Consider the following 20,635-nt stretch of genomic DNA (forward strand, 5'->3'; position numbering starts at 1 on the left):
GGAGACAGTGATACAACAAACTGGGTATTTACAGTCAGTCAAAGGTATGAGGGCCCTGCTCGCAAGCTTACAATCTATCAATTGATTTATTATTATGCAGCAAGCATATCACAGCACCTTACAAAGGGCCTGATTCAGTTGTGGATGCAGACATTTGCACAGTTTATTTCTGTGCAGTGATTTATTAGTAACAGTGGCTGCAGATACTGAGTGACAGGTACAGTAGTTTCAATTTGAGGGAGGGGATGGGGGCTGGTTTGTCAAATGCAGACGTGTTTCAAACATTCATTTGCAGTTGCACTGGCTCCAGCGTCTTTGTTCTGATGGTTATTCTAAGCAACAATAGGGTTGCTCAGATGTTTGATGTTGGCAATGTTGCATCTTTTATCCTTAAGTGGTGGATTTGAGAGTGCAACTGCATCCACCTCTGAATTAGGCCCAAAGTTTTTCCATATTAAAACAATCGTGATAAATGTATTTAAATTAAAGTATTTTTTTTATGAATTAGCATTAGCTTGCTATTACAAATGCCAGCATAGTCATGTTTTTTTATAACTTGTTACGGAGAGTATCATAAAGAACCCACTAAGATTCTGGAAACTGATGGAACCAACATACCCAAATCTTGCCAAAATAGCTAGATGATATTCAACAACTGTGGCCACTTCAGTACCTTCAGAACGCCTGTTCTCTAAAGCTGGTGAAATTAAAGGTAAAACCAGGAATAGGCTAGATGGGAAACTACTGTCAAAATTACTATTTCTGAACAATGTGGATAAGAAAATTTGGGGGCCAGTTTGAAAGTATGCTGGACTGGAGTCTCCCCTTCCCCAATTTCTGTTATTCTCCTCCCAGTTTTTATTTTGTTTTATCCACCTGTATTGTGAGGCCCATAATTAATGTACCTCAATCGTAAATTCCTATTTTGCTACAAAGAGTTTTTTTCAATGTACTATGTGATTGTTCTATGTAGTATGTTCTATGTTGCACTGTGTGTACAGTTTTTTTGTTATTTTCTATGATCAACATAAGTTATAAACTTAATAGAGGTATTATTTATCATTTCAGAAGCTTATTAGTGCATTATATGCTTTGGTAACCAGTTTATTTAAAAAAATATCGAAACATCGGTTAACATCGGGTTCACAGTACCAATGTTTAGGTCTAAATGATGTTTTGCAACCAATGTTGAAAAACATCATTTGACCGATGTTTTCTTCCGATGTCCCATCCCTACCTGAGACCCGCGACCGGGGGACATTCCACACCTGCTCACTGCGCATGCGCCACAGACGCTCGCGCTGGTCTCCGTAACGACGTCACGTTGAACTCCCTCCTCCCCCCCCCCCCCTCCCAGCTGTAACCCGGAAGTGCTCGCCGGCTCTAGCTCCCTTTTCCGGTGCTGCTGCGGCGTGATAACAGCAGGCGGTGCAGCCATGAGTGTCCCGGCTTTTATCGATGTGTCCGAGGAGGATCAGGTGAGAGCGCCTCAACCTCTCTCGGTGCCGCTGGAAGCCGGCTGGGGCTCCCCGGGGAAGCCGATGGGGGCACCCTTTGCCTCTCAAGCTGCTGTATGGCCACGGCTCTGACCTGCATGCTGGGACATGTAGTGTCCTAGCAGCTGTAGGGTCCCCCACAGCACCGTATAGAGATGTGTCCTTGGCTGCTGCTCGGAGTAGTACGGGGGAGATGTACCAAAGCGCGGAGAGAGATAAAGTACCAGCCAATCGGCTCCTGTCAAACACAACATGAGCCAGGAGCTGACCCCTTGGTGCTTTCTCTGCATGCATGGTTCTAGGGATGACCATTGTTGGGTTTGCCATGGACTGTAGCATAACACGTAATAAATGACCATCAATGTTTCAAACTATCCATAGTCTAGTTGTACTGTGACGTTGATGGTGGGAAACCATCTGGTCCCCCAATTGATGGCAAAACTATTGGACATTGGCCATAAACCATCGATGATGTTGAACTATCTACGGTTGTTCACCCCCACCCCCCATAATTGTGAGTTTTGTCTCCCAGCTGTCCCTCTCCTATGATGACTGACTCCGCTGTCACATCATCCACATGGTCAGCAGCATGGTGTTTGGGATGTGATCCAGTAATCTCAGAGCTGTAGGAATAAGTGGTGAGCAGTGCAATGGTGAGCTTAGATGCTCTGTGCTGCTGTACATTGTGCCTGTAAATGATGATTGTCATAGGGAGGGGCAGCTCCAGTGATCAGGCCTTGGTACAATTGTGGTGGCATTGCAATGCTCTTTGCCATTATCACCCCATGCGGAAAGCTCGCACAAGCTAAAGCGCTGATCTCCTATCTCTTGAGGACTATAGGCATCTGAAAACACTAGCAAACAAACCCACCTCCTGAACATTTTAGGGTGCATTGACATTACATTTAGGGTGCAGCCAAATATAGGTGTGATCATGTTTGCAAACTAATAAAAAAATTAAATTCCCCATCAACACGACACCCAGCAATGATGCCCCCCCCCCTTTTTTTTAAACAGGCCTCTAAATACATTATTATTTATTGGGATTGTTGTCCTAGCCTAGGACTAACACAATGACCCTTATTCTGGTTCACTCACAAAAGCAAATTCTTTCTCAAATGGACAGTACCATGTGCACTGCAGGTGGGGCAGATGTTACTTGTGCAGAGAGAGTTAGATTTAGGTGGAGTGTGTACTTCAAAGTGAGATCTATATTGCAGTGTAAAAATAAAGCAGCCAGTATTTTCCCTGCACAGAAACAAAATAACTCACCCAAATCTAATTCTCTGCACCTGCAGTGCATATGTTTTGTCCATTTGAGAAGGAATTTGCGTTTGCTAGTGAACCAAAATAAGGGCCAATATGTAGTAACATTTCTGGATTTTTCTACTTTCCCATGGTCTGGAGCAGCACACTGAGAAACCTGTTCTCGTGTATTAATTGTTTTGGTGCATAAATGTGTATTTACTAAAAAATAGCTTCTTTCTTAAAGGCTGCAGAACTTCGTGCATGCTTGAAATCTAAAGGCGCAGAAATATCAGAAGAAAATTCAGAGGGTGGTCTTCATATTGACTTGGCACAGATCATTGAGGCTTGTGATGTCTGCTTAAAGGAAGATGATAAAGGTTTGTTTGCTTGTTGAATGTAAAATGGTTATCTGGTTATGCTAATTTGTAGTCTCATGCCTTCTGTCATATCAGTAGTTCTGAAAATGTTCCATAAGTTTCTCTAGAGACGTAGAGAACCCCACCCATGCATTAAACTCCTCCCACCTGTAGACCTTGTCATGTTGGGGTTCTTCACTCCAAATGCCCAATTGATGATTTGCTGGGTGGGTGGAAGATACAAATTATGAACCTGGAGTTTAACAGTTTCAGACCTGATGGTTTCTTCACTTGTCGCATGCTGACAATGTTCATTTAGCTGCTGGTATATCGTTATATATATAATGACCACTTGCAGATTAAGTATTTGGAATCCTTGTTTTGGATCCAATAAGGAGCTGAATGTAATAGCCTCTGATTTCTGGAGGGGGAGACTTGTGAGTCTGCCTGGTTTTTCAAAGCAGAAATCGTTTACAAGGCAGAACCACCCTGGTTGTGCCTTGTAAATAATTTCTGCCTCAAAAAACAGGCAGACTTAAAGTGCGCAGACACTACTGCGATGTATCGCAGCAGTGTATGGCCCATCCGATAGGCTTCGAACATACAGAACACATATAAATCAGGCCCTTAGTACATAGTTTCTTTGTGGCCAGTAGTAATGACTACTGCTGTACATGTCAAAGGGTTTTAAATTAGACTACAGAAATACGCAGAATGTTTATCGTTAAACCGCGCATCTAGTGATTTTTTCTTTTCTTTTTTTACCGGTTTTATGTATATTATTGCTGAAACGTCTTAATTCTGATCACCACCGTATGCAAAGTTTAAATCGCTGTCACTTTCATAAGGCACCATAATGAGAAGACAACCGACCACCACGTAGTGTACGACAATATTACATCTCTTATACTGATTGAATTCGCCGGCAGTCATGTCACGTCTACATTGTTGTTCACAGATGTGGAGAGCATTATGAATAGCATTGTGTCGCTGTTACTAATCTTGGAACCAGATAAGCAGGAAGCGCTCATCGAAAGCCTGTGTGAGAAGCTAGTGAAGTTTCGGGAAGGTGAACGTCCATCATTAAGGCTGCAACTGTGAGTAGTCCCATATCCTACGATCACCAGCATTTACTACTTGTACGTTGTCTGAAAACATTGTAGCTTTACAGAACACCGGCACCTTGGTTCGTCGGCTTCTCCTGCACATAATAGACTTGTACTAACCCTTCGATCACTGGTAGGCCAGCACTCCAGCTGCTTTGGAACTACACATCTCATCATGCCCCAACACCGTTTTGGCATGGCCACATAACAAAACTAGCAAGTGTAGTTCTGCAGCAGACGGGGGGTCACTATTGTCCACTCTTGCCTTAGATGGTGTTAAAACAGCCATAGGTAAGAGGAAGCATAAAATCGAATCTGTATGTTGGGGCAGATTTACAATCGGGTGAAGAGTTTCCTGCACTGCAACAGGTGCAAATGCAAACTTCATTTTTCTTGTAGCACAAATTGTTTTCATAGGTGCAGATTTTGTGTCCAGCTCTGCACTCTAAATCAGACCACTGTAACATGTCTTTCCCTGCGATATAAAGAAGTCAGCTTGGTTATGGGACATGTTTAAGGAAAATGTGCGGTTTGCTTATTTTTGGGGATATTTGTTTTTAGTGAACATGATTCCTGTATTTAGGCCCTTATTCAGATCTGATCGCGGTACAAATTTGTTCTCGAAATGGTCAAAACCATGTGCACTGCAGCTGGGGCAGATGTAACACGTGCAGAGAGAGTTAAATTTGGGTGGGGTGTGTTGAAACTGAAATCTAAATTGCAGTGTAAAAATAATGTAGCAATTATTTACCCTGCACAGAAACAAAATAACTCACACAAATCTAACTCTCTCTGCACATGTTACATCTGCCCCACCTGCAGTGCACATGGTTTTGATCATTTTGAGAACAAATTTGTACTGCGATCAGATCTGAATAAGGGCCTTAGTGTGTGTGTGTGTGTGTGTGTATAGCTGTCTGTCTTCTGCATGGAGTCATCAGGGTTTTGCTGTGTATTCTAGAAAGTCACAACGGTGGGAATCTTCAGACTTATGGTCCTTCAACTTTGATTTGCACTAAACCCTATGTCCAGTTTATTAGATTGGTCTAAACAGGGCTGGGCAACACCGGCCCTCCAGATGTTGATGAACTACACATCCCAGCATGCCTTGCATCAGTTTCAGCATGGCCACATAGCAAAACTAATGCAAAGCATCCTGGGATGCCGGTGTTGCCCAGCCCTGGTCTAAATCGATGGATCTATGCAAATTGGTGCAGCCAGGTTGATCATTTTTGTACCCATACAAGTTCATATTTGTAGACCAATGCAAGATTTTGGGCAGCTTAGGTTTTTTTATATTGAAGAAAACATCGGAAAAAAGCACAAATCACATAGGCCCTTATTCTGGTTGGTGCGGCCAGAGCCGCACACGGGGCTCCGGCCGCACAAACCAATCCCCGCCCACCCTACGGATCGCCACGGCCGTCCGTACACGGACGGCTGGCGATCCGCATAAAAATGGTGGAGGCTACGCCTCCACCATGGTGGGAGCTGCCCCCTGCATTCGATGGTCGTCGACCATCGAAGGCAGGTCCGCACGCCGCGGCAGCTCCCGCAAGCTGAGACCACACGGACAATCGTCCGTGTGGTAGCTTGTATGGGGGCTGAAAGCTGACATCCGGCGACGTCAGCTTTCCGCCCCCATGAGCTGCGTCATGCCCTCATTTCCATGCATACGCCCCGCGTTTGCATGGGAACGCCCATGAAACGCGGGGCGTACACATAGGGAAATGAGGGGATGAAGCCCCTCACTCCCCTATACGCCCCCTTTGCGGCGTAGTAAATTTATGTGCGGCGAATTCGCCTGCACATGCGCAGATTGACCTCTGCGCATGTGCAGACGGAAAACATCGGCGGTACGGCCGCACGCGGGCCGTACCGCTCGAATCTGAATAAGGGCCATAGTACAGTATAACACAATTTAAAGAATGGTACTACATCAATAACCATTTAGCATGTCAAAAGAAAGGTCCAGATGTATGACCAGAACATCTCAAGATATACTTTTTTTAAATACAGGAAATTATACTCTCAAATTGTATAAATAGCATATACAGGTTTTTATTTTTATTTTTTATTGTTGACCAATTTTAATGCGTACATTTTCTTATAAGTTCATGGAATACACCAACAATGGGGTAGATACTATTCAAAATTATGTGACTAGAGCTGGAAGTGGATTCTGCGCACACATCCTGGGGTGCGAGCAGAAACCCAATAAAACTAGCATGGTGCAAATTGCATCGCCGCGGGGCACTTAAGTCACAAAATGCCGCTACTCCTGATTAAACATCTGCAAATACCAGCATTTTCCAACTTAGTGTGCTAATTAGAATAGCGCTTGGAGTCAGCTCCCGCCGCGTTTGACATCATTTTGAATAGAATTGATGCCAATGGCACCTCAGTCTTACATTTATATTTTAATGGAAATCACTGTTCCTTTGATTTACGTTTCAGGCTGAGCAACCTCTTCCATGGAATGGATAAGACCACCCCGGTCAGGTACACCGTCTACTGTGCCCTCATAAAGGTGGCCGCAACGTGCAATGCCATAGTATACATTCCAACAGATCTTGATCAGGTTAGTGAATGCCTGATGTCACGTGCGAGTGCATCCATTTCTTTTGCAAGGATTGCGTGTTTGTGGAGCCATTGCATAATATATAAAAATAATTTCCCATGTCGTTTTGTGTCTGTCTCTTTCAGGTTCGAAAATGGATAATTGATTGGAACCTCAGCACAGAAAAGAAGCACACTCTACTCCGGCTGTTGTACGAGGCGCTTGTTGACTGCAAGAAAAGGTGCTTCACCCTAATTAATCAGCGTGCAGGTTCTGCTTTAATTAGAAAGGACACTTGCATTCTGCGGCACTGTTCTACTTCTAGAAGCATTGAGTATCAAAGTTTATTCTGCAGCAATACTGCAGATGGCCTGTGGGTAAATAGCTACACATATTGGATTTGCTTAGTGTGTGCTTAGGTTCCGGTTCATTCGTTAAAAAAAAAAAATCTCTGTCTAATGGACAAAACCATGTGATCTACAGGTGGGGCAGATGTAACAGGTGCAGAGAGAGTTAGATGTGGGTTTTATTTTGTTTCTGTGCAGGGTAAATACTGTCACCTTTATTTTTACACTGCAATATAGACATCAGTATGAAGTACAAACACCACCCAAATCTTACTCTCTCTACACATGTTAAATCTGCCCCACCTGCAGTGCACATGGTTTTGTCCGTTAGAGAAAGAATTTGCTTTTGCGAGTGAACCAGAATCAGGTCCTCAGTCCTAATCTCACCATATGTCATAATTATCAGGTCCAACCCATTTGTTTTTATAAGAAACATGCCCTAGAAGTAATACTTGCAGGAGCGCAGGTGTCCTTTTGCTGCTAGAAACGCCTCGCACTGTCTGCTGTTGCCATAGGGGTGTGTAAGTAGTTCTGTTTGTTTCTGATATTGAATTGTCAGGTGAGTATTTGAGCTACACTAATCTCTATGCAGCTGCTTTGACGTGCTTGTGATTTGAATGCATTAATCTTGAGTGCCTGTGAATGTGGCAGCGATCCAATCAATATTTTGGTGGCTTTAAAATGTTGATCTTGCCTGCTGCATTGACACGCTGATGCTAATTGCGGAAATCTCTGGGTGGTGGTTGCGAGTGGGTTGGGACTTAAGGAAGACGGGAGCTATTTCTTCATATTCGAGACGTGGTCTAGAGGTTTTTTATTTTTATTTTTTATATTAACTGGTAAAACTGAATGGAAGAGATTTATACCCCGTTTACACCGCAGCATAAACCTGGTGTAAATGAGGTACCTGCCAAAAAAAAAAAACGGACCATTTTCCTGGGAATCCTACCCAGGTCCTGACCAGGGTGGAACTTGGGGCAGTTTAAATGGGTATCCCGGGTCATCCGACCCGGGGCCCATTTACACCAATGGGGGAGCCCAACCTCCCGACCACAGCATCCTGCGGTAAGTTTGGGGGGGCACACACATCCTCTACTACGGTCAGCTGTACTGTGCAGACAGCAGCAGAGTTAGGGAGGAGCTGAATGGATGTGTTCCAAATACCTGGTCAGATCCGGGAGTTTGGTGTAAAAGTGGTATTATACACCTTTCACACTGCACCTCGGACCGGGGTATTTGCCAGTGCAGTGTAAAAGCACCAAAGCTGATAACCTAAGTCGACCAACCCGGCAATTTGACCTGGGTTATGAGGAGCTTTAACCCCTTCCTGACAGAGCCAGTTTTTGCGTTCCTGACAGAGCCATTTTTTTCAAATCTGACATGTTTCACTTAAGTGGGGATAACTTTTTTTTGCTTTTACTTATCCCAGTGATTTTGAGATTGTTTTCTCGTGACACATTGTACTTCAAGTTAGTGGTAAATTTGGGTCGATACAGTCTGTGTTTTTTTGTGAAAAATACCAAAATGTCGTGAAAAAATGGAAAATTTAGCAATTTGCAAAATGTCACATTTTCTGCTTGTGAGACAAATAAACATACCACTCAAAATAGTTAATAACTAACAAAGACCATATGTCTACTTTATGTTGCAATCATTATTTCAACCTCCTTTTAATTTTTTTGGACACTAGGAGGCTTCAAATATGAATAGCAAATTCTCAAATTTTCAAGAAAATTTCAAACTCTGATTTTTTTAGGGACCAGGTCAGTTATGATGTGACTTTGAGTGACTTGTATGTGAGACACCCCCATAAATGATGCCATTTCAAAAACTGCACCCCTCACAGTATTCAAAACAGCATTTTGGAAGTTTGTTAACCCTTTAGGTGTTTCACAGGAATTAAAAGAAAGTGTAGGTGAAATTTCAAAATTTCATTTTTTTTGCAGATTTGCAATTTTAATACATTTTTCTAAGGAACACAGTAGATTTTACTAGAGAAATGTGACTAAAAATTGATTCCCCCAATTCTTTGGTTTTCATAAATATCCTATATGTGGCCCTAGTGTGCACGGTGACCAAACCACAGGCTTCATAATAGAAGGAGCACCTACTTGATTTTGGAGCCTCCTTTTTATGAGATTATTTTTTAGGCACAATGTAGGTTTCTAGGCACCATAAGATGCTAAAAGTTAGGTACCCCCCCCCCACAAGTGACCCCATTTTGCAAACTACACCCTTCAGGGAATTCATCTAGGGGTATAGTGTACATTTCAAACCCCCAGGGGTTTCACCAATTGTGGTACAACTGGGCAGTGAAAATGAAAAAAATTAATTTTTCATTTTCACAGCTCAGTTGTATCAAAATTGGTGAAACCCCGGGGGGTTTGAAATGTACACTATACCCCTTGATGAATTCCCTGAAGGGTGTAGTTTGCAAAATGGGGTCACTTGTGGGGGGGTTCCACTGTATGGGTGTTTCGGGGGTCATTCAACCAGAATCTGTGCTGCAAAATCCAAAAATCACTCCTCCCCTTCTGAGTCCTGCCATGCACCCAACTGGTATTTTTTGGTCACACATGAGGCATTGCCGTACTCGGGAGAAATTGGGGCACAGATTTTGGGGTGCTTTGTCTCCTTCATTCCTTGTGAAAATGAAAAATTTTGAGCCAGATCTGCATTTTTGTGTAAAAAAATGTAATTTTTTACAGAAAAATGCAGTTCTGGCTCAAAAATTTTTATTTTCACAAGGAATGAAGGAGACAAAGCACCCCAAAATCTGTGCCCCAATTTCTCCCGAGTACGGCAATGCCTCACGTGTGACCAAAAAATACCAGTTGGGTGCATGGCAGGACTCAGAAGGGAAGGAGTGATTTTTGGTGGTGGAATGAATGGTGGGTGCTATGTCGCATTAGCAAGACCCCCGAAGCACCAATACAGTGGAACCCCCCCACAAGTGACCCCATTTTAGTCACCAGCTTTGGGAGGGGGGCTGGCGCTGCGGCTGGCGGGGGGTGGGAGGGGTGCCGGCGCTGCGGCAGCCGGGTGGGTGGGAGGGAGGGGGGCTGCCGGGTGGGAGGGGGGGGGGGGGCTGGCGATCGGTGGTAATCGGTGCGGTATATACACACACACACACACACACACATATATATATATATATATATATATATATATATATATATATGTGTGTGTATATATATATATATATATATATATGTGTGTGTGTGTGTGTATATATATATATATATATATATATATATATATATATATATATATATATATATATATATATATTTTTTTTTTCAGTGCATATATTTGATTTTTAACTTTTTCTGCAGCTTGATGCTGCTGCTGCTGCGGGGGGGAGGGGGGAGGAGGGCAGCGCTGCGTGCGCTCCAGACGCTCCGGGGGAGCCGGGGGAGCTGCTGCTGCTGCCGGGTGAGTGCCCGGCGGGTTCGAGGGGGGGCTGCACATCGGTGGTGATCGGTGCTGTACTTGACAGCACCGATCACCACCGATCCCTGTGTTACCGAGCGGCTTAGCCGCCGGTAACACAGGAAACGCTGTGAATGGCTGTTCAGATTTGAACAGCCAATCACAGCGATCGCCGACCGGGGGGGGCACCCCTGCCCCCCCTGGGCGGCGAGGGGGGATGTCTGCTGTCAGGGACAGCAGACATCACCTAACTGTCACTGCGTCTCTAGACGCAGTGACAGTTAGAAGTCATGACGTACATGTACGTCAAATGTCGGGAAGTACTTCCCGACCATGACGTACATGTACGTCAAATGTCGGGAAGGGGTTAAACCCTCTGTTTAATAACGTCTTGTTTGTGCCTACCCACCTCTTGCTGGCGGCCGCGGGCTAGGTGGTTTGGCCGGTGCTCCGACTGCGTGTCTGCTGCTTTTCTGCGGCAGGGCCGTCCTATTGAAGATCCTGCTGGTACATCATCACCCGCGGCTCCCTCTGTCTTCTGTGGGGTGAGTGCATTGTGGGCGTACAGTCCTTTGCTGTCCTCGGTGTCCTCTCCCTTTCCCCTCTGCATTACCCAATGTGCTGCGGTGATACAGTGAGTGACTGGATACATTCCACTGCTGGCCATACTCTACATTTATATGGCATCTTCCCTTCCCTGATATATCCTGCATTGAGCCTCTCAATGACTTTTATTTATTGCTGCAATCATCAAGTGGCCGGGCTGCAGTCACCCTTTACATGCAAAGTACACCCTATACGTATCTTCCATATACTACGCTTCTGACTGGGCCTTCTCCTGTTTTTGCAATTTCCGTGTGATACTCATTTGCAGTGTCACTTAAATTCCATTGTCTACTTCAGGCGATTGATACCTTCACTCAAAACATCCTTGTTACACTTGTGGGTGTGTTTATTGTGCCTTTGAATCCAGCAACAATAGTTTGTATATCGTTCACAAACCTTTTGGATTTATCCTGCCAAACAGAGGTGTCTCCTAATGTTTCTGATGCTGAGTCCACAAACCTTTTGGATTTATCCTGCAAAAATGTGGTGTCCCTACTATTTCTGTTGTTTCCATGTTCTTTATTCCTGCCTGCATATGTCTGGTTGGATGGAATATTTCTGGAACTACGGGGGGGGGGGGGGGGCGGCAGGCAGGCAGGGAAGGCCTAGCCAAATTAATATTCCAGTTTGACCGTTTGAAATTGACTGAAGATTTTCGTATCTGTTGAATTTCTATTGTTCTACTACTCTTCTTATACGGTATCATTACTATATCCTGCGCTGCTAGCATCTAGCTAACTTCCTTAGTATATTGCCCCAGTCAGTATTGTATGGCTCTGCTGTTGCCAAGGGCCTGGACGGACGACTACGTATCTCCTAATCCTGTGCTTATTATTAGTTTAATTTTCTGTTTGCTCTTTGTCTATATTGGATTTTTATGTTGTTTCAATATGCTCTTCCTTTGCTAATATACTGATCCTCCTTTACAGCGAGATGCTGCTGTAATGATCTTTTTGTACAAGAAGACAAAATTGTAAATGTTATCCTGCGTTAGGTTTGCCCTAACTAGTACCATAGGTTCACTGCCCCAGTTGGTCCATATTGCTATTATCCTCTAATTGGGTGGGTGGGATGGGAGGGGTTAATTAGATTGGTATGTTAGCTAAGATGAAGAACTTACACCAGTGTGTTGGGTCATTGTGTTCGGTTCTGATCAGGATTCCTGCCTGGATGTCTTACCAGCGCTGTTAAACATTCTCCTAGGTTAATAGGTGTTTGCGGTAGGGACATAAGGTAGTAGTCTCCACTGGGACTGAAGTGAAGAAAACTTACTGGCTGCGAGGAAAAGGCGACTATCGATGATGCGGATTCTGACTAGAACAACTTTGTGCGGTTTCTTTTATGATGCGACAGATGGCCTACAGTGATGCGTTGGGCACTGTTTGTGGTTGGGAGTGCATTGTAAGATTTTTGCATTGGCAGGAAAGTAGTTTAGATCATGTCAAGGGGATGAGTCTTTGTGATAACTCTGGGCCTCATTTTTAGTCTCCCACATCGGGAATGTCGTCCTCAATGTCTGAATCAGAGGGCACATCTACATTAACCATCGGTTTCAGACATTGTAAGATTTTTGCATTGGCAGGAAAGTAGTGTAGAGCATGTCAAGGGGATGAGTCTTTGTGATAACTCTGGGCCTCATTTTTAGTCTCCCACATCGGGAATGTCGTCCTCAATGTCTGAATCAGAGGGCACATCTACATTGACCATTGGTTTCAGGCATTGCAAGATTTTAAGAAAACCCTTTTTTCCATCCCCCGGTGGCTTTAGCTTAGTGGTAATAGTACTCGGTTCTGGTTCCTATACTGTTGCTAGATAATCTGATGTAAAACAACGCAAAGGAAAATTTGTTTTGCAAGTACAATTTATTCGAATCCTTCTGGGATGTGATAATCTGATCTCTGTGGCCTGCTGACCGTTGCTGCATCTCCCAACTTCACGTAAGTTCCTAGCTTGCAAGTCTCCAGGTGCCTTAATTACCCTAAGCGGAGTCAGCTTGGTGATTGTTTTCCGCTTGCTTCCAGCTTGAGTGCCAGCCAATCATTTTCTTTTGGTTTTGGTAGTTACTTAGTAACCTAAGTAGTAGTAATAAGCAAACAAATGAATGTCTCTAATGAGTCTCCTTTTCTAATTAGCGATGATGAAGACGATCCCTTCAGGTACATTTAATATTCATTACATATTTGTTTCAGTAACTTGGTCCTGGTGGCGCATGAGCTTATATTGTAACCCTTCTATTCACAGCGATGATGCGGCTAAGGTGATGGTAGAGCTGCTGGGAAGCTACACGGACGACAACGCATCTCAGGCCCGCCTCGATGCCCACAAGTAATATCGCCAATCTGTTTGCGTTTCTGCATAGAAGAGTTATAGGGCCAGATGTATCGAGCTGTAAAGAGTGATAAACAGCCAGCCAATCAGCTCATCATGCTGAAAGCTGGGTTTGAAAATTGACAGGTAGGAGCTGATTGGCTGTTTATCACTCTCCATTTCATCACTTTTTGAAGCTTGATACATCTGGCCCATAGACTGATTTGTCTACATGTATGTATAGCATAGAGCATTGGGATTATTAGCAAGCCTTATTTGTTATTTATATGGAGCCGTAAGGCATCTACAGCGCACATTGATCTCCAGCTAAAGCAAGATTGGTGCAAGACCTAGAATGAAGCCAAAGTGTCTTCGCTGCAAAACAATATAAATGCAATCAATCTCTAGCTCATTACTGTTCCTCTGACCCTTTGTCAGCACACCTTTTTATTGTTCTTAGCAAGCCTTCCTTAAGACCCGCACCCGGGGCAATTTCAAGGCTATTTCTATGCAATCTGACTTAATCGCTTAGAAATTAAGCACACATTGCCCCGTGTGAATAAGCGATCACCGGACTAGATCTTGACTCCATACATTCCAAATCTAGTCAGATCTCCAACACTGGTCCGCACAGATCGCTCTGCACACATCGCTGGTATGTGTGCTGAGCAATGTATGCTTAAGCAGATCACTCGGCACGGGGCTCCCGTTGCCCCGCGTGTATGGACCTTCATTGTGTAGTTAGACCGAACTGTCAGTATAGAATCTGGTGTGGTCTGACGATTCAGCAACTGCCTTGGTTGCCTGAAAGGTCTCTGATAAGGCGAATACCAGCGTAGAGATCAGAAACCTCTGTGACTTACACATCTGTAGATTTATACTAGTGTCTGTTTTTCTGGTCTTCGTTGACAGTGACCATATTGTTTAAAATCCCAACTTGATTCTTTTTTGTTTTACTCAGGTGTATTGTAAGAGCACTCAAGGACCCGAAGACATTCTTGCTTGATCACCTACTTGCTTTAAAGCCGGTTAAGTTTTTGGAAGGAGAACTTATTCATGATGTAAGTACATGTTACCATGTACTAGAATCCTCATAAATCACATCACAGAATTTATTTAAAAAATGGAGTCGAAGGTCATTAATTTTTCACCAACTCTTCAGAAACATGCGTTAAAATAATCATTCATTGTGTTTTTCGTTACACATTTTATATATTGTGTAAAAAATATTATGCAGCATTTTATTTATTTAAACTCCTTTTACGCTTCATTATGTACCGGAGTAATTTTCTGATACGTTGAATAGTAAAGTCCTAAAAACAAAAAGCCATGAGTACGAGGTCTGTATGTACATTGCTGCAGTTACGACGTCTGTTTTTATATCATTTTATATTTAAAAAGTCCATTTTATTTAATTTTTTGTATTTTTTTGTGATATGAATGTGGTGTTAGAAGACCAATAACTATTGTTCTTGTTTATTTCTTCCAGCTATTGACGATATTTGTCAGTGCCAAGCTATCTTCGTATGTCAAGTTTTACCAGAATAATAAAGATTTCATCGACTCCCTTGGTACGCAGGTTAATGGCTTATAGTTTATATTATTAAGGGGGGATTGCAAATGTACATTAAACGAAGGCAGAAGCCCACCAAGGAAAGCCTATAATGTGGCCGCATGTATGTGCAGGTAACATGTCATGTATAGGAACCTTACACTATGGCGCCTGAGATTCACTTATTTAATGATCTCCGTATTAATACCTCTCTGGATTGACTGGAAGCTTTCTGCTGTTCTAGCAGTATGATCAGTGGTCTGCTCTTACGGAGAAATTAAATTAGTCGCAACATTTCTTCACGGTACTGGCGTATTAGCTGCCATTTTGCCGCCCTACGCCATAGAGGTGTGCTTTAAAATAGATTATTTGTTGGAACAGCGACACAGAAACGAGAGCAGGTACAACCATTCTTATGTAATAATTCTACATGATATACAAGCTTTTTAACACCCAAAATTGGCCAATATTCTAAGCCTACCCACTAAATGTCAAGCTATCCTCATCGGGTAGTGTCGATAACAATATAGGGGGGGGGTCATCTCCACACAAATACAGGAAACAACTGAAGTATCCGAGTGTTCGTTTTAAAGGGATAGCAGAACGATATAGATCGTTCGTGTTTTCCAGCGACTCCGAGGCGAGCAATCTTGTGAATACACACTGAATGATATTGTTCAGTGGTGTTTCCTCCCCCCGCCAGTGGGTCTTCAAACTGTGGCCCTCCAGATGTTGTGAAACTACAAATCCCAGCATGCCTTGCCACAGTTTTAACACTTCCTTATAGCAAAACTGTGGCAAGGCATACTGGGATTGGTAGTTTCACAACATCTGGAGGGCCACAGTTTGAAGACCCATGCCTTAGGATTTGGGGTGGATATGAGGCATGAGTTGTTGGGTGTGAGGCATCATTACTGGATGACTGCAGAACATTTTTAGTAAGGGGAAATATTCACTACTCTGCAAAGACTCCCAATGTTCCTGTGGTTTGAGTCTTCCAGAGCTGGAATGTGAGGTCTCCAAACATTCTCGGCAGATTTTTAAAACCTCAGCCCCTGGCTATGTTTACAAGTTGGTTTTATTAATCGCTGAGGAATAGGTTTTGGCAAAGTGATGACCGTGGGATGAGGCCGGTCCCTTCGTATTTGTGTGCTTCATGCAGCGTGGGGGATTAAGTAAAGTGTCAGGAACACAGGAAGAGAAAACAGTGTGTGCTGCAGACTGTCCTCCCCTAAACTTGGCGATCCAGTCTGTTGGTGTTAATTTGTTTCATAGCCTGCATCTGTGTGATGGAATGTTAATGTCAGCAGCTCTGTTATTTACACACCAAGGGAAGAGAGAGTACTCATTAACACACCGACGCTCCCCCATTCATGTGTAATTGACTGTTTCAAAGGAGCACGGGTCTATAAGCTATTGCATGCATTAAAATTACATTTTCCATATTGTGGGGGGTTTTTCCCCTCTCCTCCTCTGTTTGGCTGAGGGTCAAAGCCAATGCTAGCCATGTTAAATTATGCGTTTCATAAATGATGCACTACGGTTCTGACAGCTACAGTGCACGTGATACGCGGGAAATACTCTGCTTTCATTGATGACCGTTGTGATATTATACACACGATCAGTCTGACTTAGTACAAAGATTCAGCATTTTATTCGGTATGATCTCCCCATTTAGTTGTGGCACATACCCATTTTCACTGTAGTGTTTATTAAAATGCAAACCCTGCTTCGCCATTGTCCATTAGACGTGTGGCACATTCTTAATTCTGTTGGAGTTGCTGTGGGGGTTTCTTGGCGACTAAACTAGACAATCAAAAAAAAACACCTGACTGCTCCACTCTGTGGTGGGGGGATTTCCAGGAATAGTCAGCTAGCCTTTTGTCCCTTTTTTTTTTTTTTTTTTTTTTAAAGCAATTATTTCCTATTGCATTTAATACCTTTTTGTTTTCCTTCTGTAAATGGGATCCTCACAGTATTCCTGTTGGAGGGTCTTGTTACTTGTCTCTATGCCCATACTCTCATACTGCCCTTCTCGCATCCAGCCCTGTCCTCATTAACATAATCATGCAAGTAGACCAGTCACTACATCGGGACACTTCCCTCCTGCTGCTGTGATCTTCCTGAGGATCTGATTGGGTACACGTTGTTTTATTTCCACCCACTTAAATTCTTAGCTCATGTATGATCACATATTGCATATTCGATACATTAAGATAAAGGCACTAGTTGTGTTTGGGTATAATACTGGCTGAGGAAGGTTCGTGTTCTTGGGTTTGCATTAATAAATCATGTACTATCAAAGGAGAAATAAACGTACTGATCTCTCCTGATTTCGGGTTCTTGGGCCTGGTCTGCAGGCACATTTTTTTTGTGAGGTCTTCAGAAAGGAACATTGGGCCTAATTCAGAGTTCATCAAAGTGCAAATTTGTTCTCAGAATGGCAGAACAATGCTGCACTGCAGGTGGGGCAGATGTAACAAGTACAGAGAGAGTTAGATTTGGGGCAGTTATATTGTTTCTGTGCAGGATAAATACTGGCTGCTTTATTTTTACACTGCAGTTTAGACCAGTTTGAACACACCCCACCCAAATGTATCTCTCGCTGCACATGTTACATCTGCCCCACCTGCAGTGCATCATGGTTTTGCCCATTTTGAGAACAAATTTGCCCTGCGATCAGGTCTGAATTAGGCCCATTGTGCGTGAGGATGTTCATATAACGGATTAGAGTGCAGCCCTTTTACTGCCATCATAACAGAACATTTCTTTACCAAGTATTTGTTGAAGATAATTATACTGGGAAGTTTATTTTAGATGGGATCTAATTAGATTTGTTAGTTCTACGGCAAGAATGTGCTGATTCCTTGATTACTAATTAAAAGACAAGCATGACAATTTGTCATCCGCATCGCCCTTACTTGTACACCTATTATTCCTTATGTACAGAGCAAGCCTTGTTAAGCTATGCAAAATTAATTAGGCTGCATTTGCTAATTATGCTAATTTATGTTTATATTTTTGGTTGATGTTTTGGCCATAGCCCGTTTAAATGCTTTGAGTTATGACCTTTTTTTTTTTTTTTTTTATTGCCCATCTGGCCTTTTGTTGTAATTACCGCCAATTAGTTAATTAATTTTAAAATATCTAGTGTTATGGAGTCTTCTTTTTATGCATGCAGGTGAATGTCTTTACCAAACTAATCTTATTTCACCTCTAGTTAGCCAGAGAAGACCTTCAATACTGGTTTTATTTGGATAGTAGTTGACCTCCGAGATGACTTAAGGAAAATCACTATTTAAAAAGTTTTTTGTTTTTTTTTATGTACTGTAAGTCTATTACTTGTGGTGACGGAGACGTGTCCTCATTCTGTTTTTGTAATTCATTTGTAAATAACAGGCACTTTAAAATCAAGTCGCTGATGGGTTTGTTTTAGTTTCCTAAATACTTTAGAATACTTGAACATTTTTCTATGTATGCGCATTTGTATAAGTTCCTGATTTGTGTAACCTTTTTATATAGGTCTCTCGCATGAACAGAACATGGAGAAAATGCGGCTACTGACGTTCATGGGAATGGCGGTGGAGGGCAAGGAGATTTTGTTTGATACGATGCAGCAGGAGCTGCAAATAGGGGCAGAGGACGTGGAGGCCTTTGTGATTGATGGCAAGTCGTTCTCTTTTGTATCCAGCGTTTAATTAGCATGATGCCCGTTTTTATACTTGCGGCAGTCAACAGAGCATGTAATCGTGCAATCTGTTTGACTACATAAAGGCGACTTAACGCCTGGTCCCGGCAAGTCCCGCTAGGGGACTGTTGTATTTTATAGAATTTTTCTTTAACATTGTTGGTTTATGGAACTTCCACGGTGGCTTTTCTGTAGTATTCTAGTCTATATAGCAATCGCGTTATGCGGTTGTCAAATGGGTTTTAACCCTTTGAGTGCCGAGGGAATTTGTCAAGAGGTGTAAAACTTGTAAAGCAAACCGGTTTATTCATCATAATGACCTGTAATGTTTGTTTTATATAGGAAATATAATCTTGTTTTACACCTTTTTTCTTTAATTTGAATTTATATAACAAATGTGAGCGACGCCGGTATTTTTAGCAAATATTTTGCACCTCTCACAGATGTAAGCGCTCAAAGGGGTGTATTCAATGCGACCGGCGAGGGGGGTTAAATGGTGGGGATCGCAGAAAACAATCGGGCCTCGCTATTTAACCCCTGCGCCGGCCGCTCACCCTATTCTACGTTCCAGGGGAATACTCGCTGTCAGGACAGCGAGGGTTCCCCCAAACAGCAAGGGTCGCAGCTATAGCAGGGAGCCAACTGCATTTAGCCGTGAGTCTCGCTGTTTTAGCGGCCACATACGCCGATTCCCCCTTGCTCCATAAACTGAGCGAAGAACCGGCGTATGCAGGGGGTCAGTTGAATACTGTCCTGCCAGCTGTGACAGCGAGCCCCCCGCATTGAGTACTGCCCAAAGGGTTAAAATGATAACATTTGGATGTAGATTATACCTTTTCTTTATGCGTAGGTTGTGTTGCTTTGCTATTTTGTTAAATATACGGCAACTGTTCCTGTAATTGCAGCCGTAAAGAGCAAGATGGTGTACTGCAAAATCGACCAGACGCAGAAGAAAGTCGTTGTGATGTAAGACATTAATTTCTCTTCCGCAATCGAGTTGTTTTTAATTATTTCACGCAATACATCTATTTAATATTTCAGACTGTTCCCATCATGTGCTTGTAGTTAAATGCCGGCTATTTATCATAATTTTATTAAAGCCCTAGACCTGAATGTGATTAGCTTACTTAATGAAAGTGTCCTATTTTCCAGCACATTTCACTTAATGACTCTGATAGTAGGCTGAATGTTAATTAGCTGCGCATCGCTTCTATAGTGGATTGGTGAAATGGGAATTGTACCACAGGGCTGCAGTATAAAATGACATTGCTGGAAAGTCCAGTTTTGAATCATTGCTAAGAAAACACGGCTGCGTATGTGACTCCGCTTTTTATTATGTTGCAGTCACAGCACGCACAGGACCTTCGGGAAGCAGCAGTGGCAGCAGCTGTACGACATACTCAACACCTGGAAAATTAACCTAAACAAAGTGAAGAGCAGTCTCCAAAGTATCTCCGCTGAAGCTTGACTCTCTTTATCCCATCGACCGGACTGAACTCTTCTATTACTGATGTATCAGCAGTTCTCCTTACATTAAGTCACTTGAAATTCTTATGTTAACGGGAAATATATTGTGCTCTTCGAAACTCCCATAGCATTCTCTTTCCATAGTGATCCTCGTCTGTCAGATAGGATCAGCGCTCACACAAATCCTGTGCATATCCTCTTCCTCTGCTTCATTTGGGAGCCCGGACTATAACTGGGCTTCCTGCGTAAACCCGCTCAGATCATCTCCAGAATCTCTCGTGCGTTGCGCAGATGGAACATTAAATAAGGGGACAGAGCACTTTATAGTTTTCATTTTCAAAAGGCCCAACTAGATATAAATTTGGTTACAGTGGACAATTCGTTTTATGCAATCTGATATAAAAAAAAGTTACAAAATATTTTGTCATTCATGTGTCTTAATCTGTGGCGTAATCTTTGTGTTTATTTGA

The 20,635-nt window shown here is 42.9% G+C and overlaps 1 protein-coding gene across 2 annotated transcripts; it reads left to right on the forward strand.

Moving 5' to 3' along the window:
• The first annotated feature begins 1,326 nt into the window (after nt 1-1,326).
• Nucleotides 1,327-20,584, forward strand: EIF3M (eukaryotic translation initiation factor 3 subunit M). Of its 2 annotated transcripts, XM_083164308.1 has the most exons (12): nt 1,327-1,478; nt 2,989-3,121; nt 4,059-4,197; nt 6,664-6,787; nt 6,913-7,007; nt 13,284-13,307; nt 13,393-13,476; nt 14,420-14,519; nt 14,948-15,029; nt 18,533-18,676; nt 19,604-19,664; nt 20,043-20,584. In XM_083164308.1, exons 1-12 carry the CDS (start codon nt 1,437-1,439, stop codon nt 20,164-20,166), a joined length of 1,152 nt encoding a protein of 383 aa, XP_083020434.1. In that variant the 5' UTR covers nt 1,327-1,436; the 3' UTR covers nt 20,167-20,584. The 2 variants fall into 2 exon arrangements, with proteins under 2 accessions (XP_083020434.1, XP_083020435.1); XM_083164309.1 differs by lacking the exon at nt 13,284-13,307.
• Nucleotides 20,585-20,635: the final 51 nt, after the last annotated feature.

This window comes from Crinia signifera, chromosome 11 (assembly GCF_055691185.1).
Source record: "Crinia signifera chromosome 11, ASM5569118v1, whole genome shotgun sequence".
NCBI lineage: Eukaryota > Metazoa > Chordata > Amphibia > Anura > Myobatrachidae > Crinia > Crinia signifera.

Coding starts and splice junctions, on each gene's coding strand:
- EIF3M (XM_083164308.1), top strand. CDS start 1,437: ATGAGTGTCCCGGCTTTTATCGATGTGTCCGAGGAGGATCAG. Junction 7,008..13,283: donor CTTGTTGACTGCAAGAAAAG/GTGCTTCACCCT, acceptor TTTTCTAATTAG/CGATGATGAAGACGATCCCT. Junction 13,477..14,419: donor GCCCGCCTCGATGCCCACAA/GTAATATCGCCA, acceptor TGTTTTACTCAG/GTGTATTGTAAGAGCACTCA.